General features: G+C 34.8%; 1 protein-coding gene across 3 annotated transcripts; it reads left to right on the top strand.

Moving 5' to 3' along the window:
- The first annotated feature begins 2,795 nt into the window (after window positions 1-2,795).
- On the top strand, window positions 2,796-8,389 carry LOC108196428 (sucrose synthase). 3 transcript variants are annotated; one of them, XM_017363708.2, is made up of 14 exons: window positions 2,796-2,937; window positions 3,894-4,045; window positions 4,453-4,585; window positions 4,708-4,859; window positions 4,956-5,148; window positions 5,339-5,674; window positions 5,804-5,899; window positions 6,001-6,174; window positions 6,267-6,383; window positions 6,463-6,629; window positions 6,727-6,951; window positions 7,087-7,650; window positions 7,736-7,874; window positions 8,055-8,389. In XM_017363708.2, the coding sequence occupies exons 2-14, from the start codon at window positions 3,948-3,950 to the stop codon at window positions 8,085-8,087; spliced, it is 2,427 nt and encodes an 808-aa protein (XP_017219197.1). In that variant the 5' UTR covers window positions 2,796-2,937; window positions 3,894-3,947; the 3' UTR covers window positions 8,088-8,389. The 3 variants fall into 3 exon arrangements, with proteins under 3 accessions (XP_017219197.1, XP_063937506.1, XP_017219198.1); XM_064081436.1 differs by lacking the exon at window positions 2,796-2,937 and adding an exon at window positions 3,393-3,412; XM_017363709.2 differs by lacking the exon at window positions 2,796-2,937 and adding an exon at window positions 3,707-3,746.
- Window positions 8,390-11,637: the final 3,248 nt, after the last annotated feature.

The following is an 11,637-nucleotide window of genomic DNA, read 5'->3' as shown; positions in this document are numbered from 1 at the left end:
ATAACTTGAGTTGTTTTGCCCATCTCTGAATACGTCGAGAAAATAGTCTCTTACAATCCTGCACATTCCATCAATATCATTTATCTGAATCCCACTGTCGTTTTCCAGAAAAGGAATATGGTTAGTTTTCTTCCGAGTAGACGCTGAAGCATGAAAAAATTTTGTATTAGCATCCCCTTCAGATAACCAAAAGGTCTTAGATCTTTGCTTCCAATAGACCTCTTCATGGAGGAGTAATTCATTCAACCTCTCCCGCTCTTCAAAGTACAGTGTCACACCTTCATTATCAATTCGGTTCACAAGTGTGGCAAGTAGAGCCTTCTGCTTCTTCACTTTGTCTCGGAATTTATGGAAGAAATTCCTCCCCCAACGAGCCATAAAGCTTGACACAGAAATCAGCTTAGGAATGATATGAGAAGGATCAAGAGACAGCCAATACTCAGTCGTTTCCTTGTGGAAGTTCTCCTCCTGCAACCAGGTATTTTCAAAGCGAAAGCGAAACTCTTTTCTAGTGAAAGCCACACTATAGAGGTCCAACATAATAGAATCATGGTCAGAAACTGGAGTTCGAATTACTGAAAGTTTAGACAAAGGGAACGAGTGTAACCAAGAACGAGTAGCAAAAGCCCTATCCAGACGCTCTTTAACCCATCCATTAGAGCCCCGAGACTTTTCCCAGGTGAATTTACCTCCTTGCAGATCAATCTCAATTAACAAAGAGTCATCAATAGCAGCTCGAAAACCATTCATGAGGGATTGGGGTCTTGGCGAACCCCCCCACTTATCAGCTGGACAAAGTAAATCATTAAAATCACCAATAATAGCCCAAGGAAGTTGAGACAGACCAGCCAATCTACGAAGAAGATCCCAGGATGCTTGCCTACGATCATTTTCAGGGAAACCATAAAAACACGAAAGCGACCACACAGCAACTCCATTAGTTAAGAAATTAACATTAATGTGGTTGCGAGAGTAGCTAGTAATTTCACAATTCACATTATTCCTCCAAAAAACTGCTAACCCTCCACTACGACCTACCCTATCTACAGAAAAACATTGAGAGAAACCAAATTTAACACGCAACTCTTCGATTTTATTAGCATAAGAAATAGTCTCAGAGAGAAAAAGAAATTCCGGGTTATGGGACTTAATAAGATCGCCCAATGCTCGAACTGCCCGAGGGGAACCCAACCCCTGACAGTTCCAACTGAGAGCATTCATTGTTCACGGCTAGCTTGCTTTGCAAGCTTAGCCAATTCAGAGTTATGAGAAACTAGACAATCAGATGAAGAAAGACTAGCCTCAGTATGAAGGTCTCTGTTTCTTATAACTCAGAAGTAGTGTTTAATAGATTCATTTCTTTAAACAAAAACACCAATATAAACTTTTGATTAATATAATATATAAAAAGCTATTTTAAAGTGAAGCAACCTTTCAATTAGGTCAGTCAACAGACCCATCATTTTTTATTATTGAAATTTAATAGCATTATAATATTTTATGGATTTTTTATTTAAAAGAAAAACATATAAATGATGTTTAAATTTTAGATAATTTAATTATAAGAAATTCAGAAAACATGAAAGTTATAGAAATGCTGGATTATAATTTTTTTTTATAAATTAGTATTGCCCGTTGACTAGCCAAACAAAACCGGATGATATGAAAAGTGGAGACCAGAAGCGGTATTAGACTGGAGTATTACGCAATTACCTAATCTACAACCTCCGTTTAGCGTGTAATAGTACGGTATACCGACAAATGGTTTGTGGATAATGATATCAATTGAAATGACAGTGAGAAATAGAGACCCACAGAAAACGTTGTCCGAGCAAACCCAAAGTACTTATCCGGACTCTTAGCTTTGATTTTAAAATATTATTCCAATAATATAAATATAAATCCATCTTCCGTTTCTTTCTCCTAAAAAAATCTCTTTTCCATATTTTCTAAAATTTTGAATTAATATTTTATTATAAAATATTACAAATACTCTCTTTCTATATTTTACTTTAATTTTTAATAATTATTAAGAATAAAATATGAAACAAGTATAAGAAAGTGATACATCCTTTTGTGTCTATTAGAATGAATTTTTTTTCATGTTATAACTATAACTAATTATATATTCCTCCCATAACGGATTACATGTCATTTTCGATTTTTAAGAAGTCAAATTGATCAATCTTAACTAGATATTAGAAAATATTTAATTATTATTTTAGAAAATAAAAAATCATAAATAATGTATATATTTTTAAGGATATAATTTTTTTCAATTATTTAATATATATAAATTTAAACAAGAATATAGTATATTCGACTTACCGAGAATAAAATTAAAAATTAAAAAAGTATGTATTTCAGCACAAGGGGAAGTATATAAAAACTGTGGATAACAGCAAAAGCGGTTTCTAACGGCTGTATTCCCCTGTTACAGCCGGTCTCAGTTTTAAATTCCACAGTTTTAACATCTCGATTTCCCTAAACATGATCTTAATTTAATCCCACTCAACGTAGAGTAATTAACTAATCGGTCTTTGTAATGTGTGCACAAAGGCACACAATAAACACTAAATTCTATAAAAATGACTTTTTTGATTGATCAAGTTGACGTGAATGTAGGGGGACCATTAGCATTTATTATTCATCCACCAATCAGATTGAGCTATTTTTATTGGAGGCATGGACTATTGTGTGCCCTTAGGCACACTATAGAAAATCCCTTAACTAATATCATGATTAAACTTAAACAACAATACTTATGATGCAGAGAGAGATACAAAATCGTATGATGCATGCATTCTAGTGCTACACTTTTTTGTGTATAAAAGGTGGGCATGCCTCTGCTCTTTTCATCACAAACCTTCTCATTTCATCAGCTTCTCTCTGCCTTGCATTTTCTATTTTTCTTGATTTATTATTCGAATATCAAAGGTACTGTCAGTTTTGGTTTCTTAATCAATGTAATTTTGGGTCATTTGTTTCTCTTTATATCAATCTTTACAGCAAGAAAAGGTTCAAGTTACCTTTATCTGTTATTCTTAGAAAGTAGATAATCTTTTTTATTTATTTATCATGATTTTTATTTGTTAATTTTATGTAATCTCTTTATGAAAAGCTGAAAACTTGAAAATCCGGGTCATAACGAAATTATCACAAGAATGGAGTAGCTTAATGGTGAATTAGCACAATGCTTAACAAATATAGACACATGTGACATGTGTATGTATAGTCTCTTCTGAGTTCTGACCTTCCATTGATTGATGTATGGAATTTCTATTTTACTTGCAGGGGTTTCAAGGTATAAGATTTTGACCAAAAGACAAGGGGTCAAACATATTTCTTGACAAATCTGTTACTACAATCTAGAATTTTATCTGTCTTATAGATTGCTTAGAGAACGTTGCGTGTAAGTTCTCTTAGTGGTCCACGTTTCCTTGGTATAAATCGGGAATCAAAATTAATAGTTTGGTCTACCAATTTAGGATTTATAGGCGTTTTATCGGAGATTTTTTGTATAAATTAGGATTTTTAGTCAAATTAGAGTATCGTCGATAAATCTGTGAAATTTTTTGTAAGGATAAATCGGGGATTTTTAGAAAACACAGGCACTTTGGTATTTTATATATCACAGTATTATTATTGTTGTGTTTTCTTTGTTTTTGAATATATATGTATCATCTAAGGTAAGGTGTTTGATGTTGAAATTTAATGGATTCTGGAAGAAATCAAATCAAATTTAGGTGAAAATGTTGACTTTGTGTTTCTTCAAAATTTGTTGGGAAAACCTAACAAGTTGTTCTAGTTGGTGGTGGTACTATATAATGATGTGTCTCATGTATCTTAGCTCTCATATGTTCTAATATTTGTTTGTTTGTTTGTTTTTATAGTTGAAATTTGTTGGAGAGTTTTGTACCAGTAGTGTTCGGAAAGTTTTGATCGTTATGGCCGAACCTGTTCTCACCAGAGTTCACAGCCTCCGGGAGCGTCTGGATTCTACTTTGGCAAATCATCGGAGCGAAATCTTGAAGTTTCTTTCAAGGTATTAATCCCTCTTAAATCACTATATATTTGTGTATGCTGCAGTTTGTGGGAAACAATGCACAAATTGCCACAATTTCCATCCTAGGAGCCATACATTTTCAACATGTATATGTGATGTTATTTATGAACGTCTATGAAATGCTTATATGAAATATGCACATCCCTCAAATGAGTAAAATTAAAAAAGTTTTCGAAAGATATCATCTTATCAATTAGATTTGATGCTGCACATCACCTAAAGAAGATGATATGAATGCCCGATAAACAGGGTAAAATTCAGAAGTTGGGTTTAAAATTTGTTCATCTGGACAACTATTTCTGAGACTCTGGTAAAAAGAGCCAAACATGTTATCGACATGTATTTATTTGTGAATACTTGATTTATGGCACTTCATTGAATTATAGAATTGAAAGTCATGGAAAAGGAATCTTGAAACCTCACCAGCTTCTAGCTGAATTCGAAGCATTCAGCAAAGAAGAAAAGTTTAAACTGGAGGATGGTGCTGGTGCCTTTGCAGAAATTCTTAAGTCTACACAGGTTGGTGTATAATAACTTAGATCTTGTAAAATATGGGTTATTAAATATTGAAACACACACAAAGAAAGAGCGCCGCATGAGTATATGTATGCATCTTAATCAATATTGCTCTGTGTCTATAGGAAGCCATAGTCTCTTCTCCTTGGGTAGCACTTGCTATCCGGCTAAGGCCTGGTGTGTGGGAATACGTGAGAGTCAATGTGCACCACCTTGTTGTCGAGGAACTGAGTGTGCCCGAATATCTTCAATTCAAAGAGGAGCTTGTCAATGGATCGTACGTACAATTCCTTACTCACTGTTTTCTCTATATTGTTTTCTAATTTGTATTGGCTCAAAGTTGTGATGTATTTAATACTTCAATACATTTCAGAAGCAACGAGAACTTTGTCCTTGAACTGGATTTTGAACCATTCACAGCTTCTTTCCCTCGCCCAACATTAACCAAGTCCATTGGGAATGGGGTTGAGTTCCTCAATAGGCATCTCTCTGCAAAAATGTTTCATGATAAGGACAGCATGCACCCACTTTTTGATTTCCTTCGGCTCCACCACTATAACGGAAAGGTATTCAGAACTTATTAGCATTAACTGATACTCAGGACCAACATATGTTATCTTCTCAATGAAATGAGCATCTAAAACTATGCATATATTCTCCGGAAACAGTGTAATGGGAATTAAACTAAAATGTTAATAAAGCTTTTGGGATTTAAAAAATGCCGTTTGATGATATGTTCTTTTTTTCATTGCCCAGACACTAATGCTGAATAACAGAGTTCAAAATGTGAATGGTCTTCAATCTATGCTGAGAAAAGCAGGGGAATATCTCTCCACACTCCCACAGGAGACGCCATACTCTGAATTTGAGCACAAGTTTCAAGAGATTGGTTTTGAAAGGGGGTGGGGTGATACTGCTGGGCGTGTTTCCGAAATGTTTCATATGCTTTTAGACCTCCTTGAGGCCCCTGATGCATGCACTCTTGAGACATTTTTAGGGAAGATCCCAATGGTATTCAATGTAGTTATTCTCTCACCTCATGGTTACTTCGCTCAGGAAAATGTTTTGGGGTATCCTGACACTGGCGGCCAGGTATGTCGTTACAAAATGAACGGATACTAAGTATATCTCGTTTACTATATGCTCATTGTCCTGATTTGGTATTCTTTCCTCTCTTTTTTTTTTTTTGTCTAAACACTTGCTATCCTTTCCTTGTATTAGGTTGTCTACATTTTGGATCAAGTTCCCGCACTAGAGCGTGAGATGATTAAGCGTATAAAAGAGCAAGGACTGGATATCGTACCTCGCATTTTAATTGTTAGTTACATGAATTGTTGTCCTCTTTAGCTTCCCAAAAAATACCTCCCTTAAGTGTCTGGGGTACATTTATTAATTCAAAGCATTGCTCCTATTCTCAGGTGACACGCCTTCTTCCAGATGCAGTAGGCACCACTTGCAATCAGCGCCTTGAGAAAGTTTATGGAGCCGAGCATTCACATATTCTTCGAGTCCCTTTCAGAACTGAAAAGGGAATTTTGCGCAAATGGATCTCCCGCTTTGAAGTTTGGCCCTACATTGAGACTTTCACAGAGGTTGCATTCACAAATATTTCATATGCTCGTCTTTTAGTCAGTCTGCATTGAAAATTCAGTAACCTAATCATTTTGATTTGAACACCTTTCAGGATGTTGCAAAAGAAATTGCATTAGAATTGCAGGCCAAGCCAGATCTGGTTATTGGCAACTATAGTGAGGGTAATCTTGTTGCATCTTTGCTAGCACACAAATTAGGGGTTACCCAGGTAAGAGCCTAGATTCCTATATCAGATATCGGAGACTTGTTTGCTTGAATCTGGTTTAATATCAGTGTCATTTCTGCAGTGTACCATTGCTCATGCTTTAGAGAAAACAAAATATCCAGATTCAGACATCTATTGGGAAAAATTCGATAAGAAGTATCACTTCTCCAGTCAGTTTACAGCTGATCTGATTGCAATGAATCATACTGATTTCATCATCACCAGTACATTCCAGGAGATAGCTGGAAGGTAGTACATAAATCTTTATATTCACTGTAACTAATACATATATTTACAGGATACATCCTCAACTATGAGTTCTGTTTTTTGTTTTAAATCAATGTAGCAAGGATACCGTTGGACAGTATGAAAGTCATACTGCCTTCACGATGCCAGGATTGTACCGCGTTGTTCACGGGATAGATGTATTCGACCCAAAATTTAACATTGTCTCGCCAGGCGCAGACACTTCTGTCTATTTCTCTTACACGGAAAAGGAAAAGAGGCTGACAGCACTCCACCCAGAGATAGAGGACCTTCTTTATAGTTCGGTTGAGAATGAGGAACACCTGTAAGTTCTCTCTCTGTCTCTCTCTCTCTCTCTCACACACACACACACGCGCGCGCGCGCACACACACTAGCGCATAACTTTTGGCCTGACTTGGATAGTTTCCAACTGAAAATACATTTTTTTTATCAATGCAGGTGTGTAATCAAGGACAGGAATAAGCCTATACTGTTCACCATGGCAAGGCTGGACAATGTGAAGAACTTAACAGGATTTGTTGAGTGGTATGCTAAGAATCCCAAGCTACGTGAGTTGGTCAACCTTGTAGTTGTTGGAGGAGACCGAAGGAAGGAATCAAAGGATTTGGAAGAACAAGCACAGATGAAGAAAATGTATGAGCTTATTGACACCTACAAGTTGAATGGTCAATTCAGATGGATCTCTTCTCAGATGAACCGCGTAAGGAATGGTGAACTTTATCGTTATATAGCCGACACGAGGGGTGCTTTTGTGCAACCTGCATTTTATGAGGCCTTCGGTTTGACTGTTGTTGAGGCCATGACTTGCGGTTTGCCAACATTTGCAACTCTTCATGGCGGTCCAGCTGAGATCATTGTTCATGGAAAGTCTGGTTTCCATATCGACCCTTATCATGGTGACCAAGTGGCTGAGCTCCTTGTTAATTTCTTCGAGAAGTGCAAGACTGAACCTTCTCACTGGGAGACTATTTCAGCTGGTGGCCTGAAACGTATCCAGGAGAAGTAAGCCCAACATCATTCATATGTGTTAATCACAAGATAATTACATTATATCACTAACAAGTAACAACCCTATTTGTTCTTATAGATACACTTGGCAAATCTATTCTGAAAGGCTGTTGACATTGGCTGGGGTATACGGATTCTGGAAACATGTCTCCAAGCTTGATCGCCTTGAGATCCGTCGTTATCTTGAAATGTTCTATGCTCTCAAGTATCGCCAGTTGGTTAGTTTTTTTCTTATCCAAAATCCTTTAACACCTCATTTGTTCTCAAGTAACTTAAAATGTACTATGCTCTTAAGAGTTGGAATGTTATATTGGCCCCGAGCTTTGATAGTTTACACATATTGCTGGAAACATTGTACTGATGAAGCATTTTTAATCTTTGGTTGCTTGGCTTTTCAGGCTGAATCAGTTCCACTTGCTGTTGATGAGTAAAAGAGAACAAGAATCTGCTATTCAAGCAAAGTTTCTGATGTTTTCGCAAACAAAGAAAAGAAGTTATATTCTGATGATGAACATTCTGTTTTTTTCTAGTGTCTAAGTGACTTGTGTTCTGATTGAGATTTTGACCAACCCCTGTTAGTTATGTTAAATTCTTTGTTGCATTTTTTTTCTTGTTGGTGTTTTTAAAACGGGGGTTCTGCTTTCTTTATCATTTGCCGCTACAATATTGTTGCTCAAATTTCTGAAATTTCAGAATAAAATTTTCAGTAGTTGCTGTTTACTACTGTACATCATAGTGTTCGCTTTTGATTCTTCTGTTATGAAATTATTTCACATCTAATTTTATCAGTTACGACCAAGGAAATAAATTACTTGCAATACTCTGAAGTCTAGAGGAATAATATTGTATTAAATCTGATCTGACATTTAGCTGAAAATAATTCCTTTTCCAATTCATCTGATTTTCATCAAATTTGATCCAAACACTACAACCCGATTGAGGTCCGGTTATGGGTCATTTTCAGAAATTTATTTAATCTAAAATTCACCGATTATTTTCCGTTAATCGAATTTTTATATTTAATCAATGTCCCAAATATCTATGATTTATTAAAAAATTCTGAATTATTTTTAAAATTTCTTCACCAATTTATCAATCACATTTCAATTTGACTATCTCCACTTTAAAAATCTCTATCAATTTTTTGATAAATATCTAATTAATAAATAAATCAACTAATTCCGATTCCTATGCACTCATGCATTTAAGTAACGGTTTCCTGATGTGTGCCCAAGACACACAATCAGGGCTAAGGTTTTTGGATAAGGTGACTAAGATGAATGCCTGGGACATTACTATTTTAGGGGCATTAAAAAAATATGTGCATATACAGTATAATGATAAATCTATGTTTGCATGTTTGAATTGATTGTGTTGATATTAAAATAAGATTTTTATTATGTCATTGTATATTGATTTAAATATATGTAAATTTTTTCCTCACAATCTTGAGCAATAGAGGCATTATTTTCAAAATTCGTCTGGGCACCCAAATTTCTAAGGCCAGCCCTGCACACAATAAATACCAAATCTCGTAAAAATGATTTGGAATTGATGTGAATGCATAGCCGTAGGACCACTTACATTTATTATTCATCCACCAATAAAAAGTTACTCCCTCCGTCCCCTTGAATAATATACATACAAAATGGGCACGGAGACTAAGAAAAGTGTATAAAGTAGTATGAAATAATGGGAAAGAGAAAAAAAAGTGGGTATAGTAGTGGGAACCATTAATTTTTAATATATAAAAGAGAGATAGTGGAATATATATAAATATATATAATATGCCCAGTGGTGGGTTTATCCTCTGTTGATCCGGGGCACCCGGGTTCGACTCTGGCTCGCCCCGAGAATTATTAGAACAGATACTAAGTTGTAAGGCATATAAGCCTGCATTGTCAAAAAAAAAGTATGACATCCCAAAAAGGAAAGTGTATAGAATTAAATGGGACTGAGGAGTAGTATTTTCTTTTTGAACAAATCATAAAAAATTCGTTTAAATAATACAAAAAGGTTTTCTTTACATTGTAGTCGAGACCTGCACATAGAATCTATCTTAGATATTAAAAATGTAAGGAATAATATGATCATCTTGCATTCGTAGATGGACACCCTCACAAGTAGTGCTGTAATCCGATCCGGGCAGCTCGCGAGTGGCCCGGCTCGAACTCGTTTTGATGGGCTCGGCTCGGCTCGTTTAGTTAATCGAGCTCGAGTTCGGGCAGAGATTTTGGCTCGTTTTGTTAAACGAGCTGGCTCGGCTCGACTCGTGAAAATTAACGAGTCGGATTCGGGTAGCATTTTAGACTCGATTTAGTGTTAAATTAAACGAGCCGGCTCGCCCGACTCGTTAAACTCGGCTCGTTTAGCTAAACGAGCCAGCTCGACTCGACTCGTGAAAATAAACGAGTCAAGTTCGGGCAAAGATTTAGGCTCGTTTTCTTAAACGAGCCGGCTCGGCTCGACTAAATAAAACTCTGCTCGAATTATGCCCGACTCGAAACTTGGCTCGCCCGGACCGAATAACAGCCCAACTCACAAGTCACAAGTCACAGGCGGACATGCATGATGCATCTTTTTACCAGTCTTGCGATCTTTTATGGATTCCTAGATCATATGCTACATAGATGGTACATATCATATTATTAAAAAAATATTAACAATGAAAAATATATTATAACATTAAAATTTTGTTTAGTCCGGGGATCCAATACAGTGGGGGCTTTCTCAATTTATAAATTATTTTTAACGATCTTACTTTAATTTACTTTGATTAACAGTTTTAAATATTATAATTTAAAAACTGCACTCATGCTTATTGTCGACATTTGAACGTATTTTTTCCTTCTAAATAATATTTAAAAAATAATTATATATAATTATAATTATTATAAATATATATAAATATATATATACATATAATTATAATTATTATAAATAATGTTAAATTAATTTCGATTAGATAGAACTAATCATTCTGACTAATCTTTAATTTTCCGACTAATGACTAACTCATATGTTCGCGTATTAGTTCCGATTATTTATAAATGGGACAATTTTAGCAAAACAAAAAGGAAAAGGGTGAACAAAAATCGTGATTCTAAACTAAAATAATACTTCCTATTTTTTACGTGTCTGAAAATTGGCGGGGGAATGTGATTCTTAGAATGCAGGTAGTAAAGTTGGACACTTGGATTGTTAGTTCTTGTATTGTTTAAAGTAGATCAACAAAATATATACTCCCTCCGTCCCCCTCAATTGTTTACATTGAGAGACGGGGGTTCGGCACACATTTTAATACTCTCAGAAAACATAGTTTTATAAATTATTCAGAATATTTTTTTCTTCTGAATAAAAGTTTGATGTTTAAATTTTTATACAGAAAAAGAAAATTTCAAAAATAAATTACAAAACTATGTTTTATATACTCCTTAAAATGCGTGTCAAGCATTGGAAAAAAACCGTAAAGAAATGAGAGGGACAGAGGGAGTATTAAACTAAAGCGGCATGTAAAAGACTAAATTATTATTCTGTATGATTAACTAGTTGAGAAGCCGCGCGTTGCGGCGGCCTATAAAAATTATATTAACGATCTAATATTAATATTTGTAGAATGCAACAATTTTGTGGCTGTATATAAAAAATATATTAATGATTAAAAATTAATATTTGTAGGATAAATTAAATTTTATATTATAAAAATCTTGATGTAATGCCAATACTAATATATAAAATTGCAAAATTAGACTATAATTCATGTTGAAAATATGAAAATAAATTTCTACACGTAATTAACAATTTAAAGCACGATAAATCTTAATTTTATTTGTGTTTTTATTTTTTGAAAAGTAATCTTGTTCTTACATTGTCACCTTCTGCCAATTTTTTTGGATTGATTGTGCACAAAAACATCTAACTTAAATCCGTGCGATAGCGGTCTATAACTACCCTTACTTGCAACAACCTTTATTTTTTAAT

Source organism: Daucus carota, chromosome 7, assembly GCF_001625215.2.
Source record: "Daucus carota subsp. sativus chromosome 7, DH1 v3.0, whole genome shotgun sequence".
Lineage (NCBI taxonomy): Eukaryota > Viridiplantae > Streptophyta > Magnoliopsida > Apiales > Apiaceae > Daucus > Daucus carota.
Note: the sequence above shows the minus strand (reverse complement) of the source record. Positions and strands in the feature narration are given on the sequence as shown.

Coding starts and splice junctions, on each gene's coding strand:
- LOC108196428 (XM_017363708.2), top strand. CDS start 3,948: ATGGCCGAACCTGTTCTCACCAGAGTTCACAGCCTCCGGGAGCGTCTG. Junction 4,586..4,707: donor AAATTCTTAAGTCTACACAG/GTTGGTGTATAA, acceptor CTGTGTCTATAG/GAAGCCATAGTCTCTTCTCC. Junction 6,952..7,086: donor GTTGAGAATGAGGAACACCT/GTAAGTTCTCTC, acceptor TTATCAATGCAG/GTGTGTAATCAAGGACAGGA.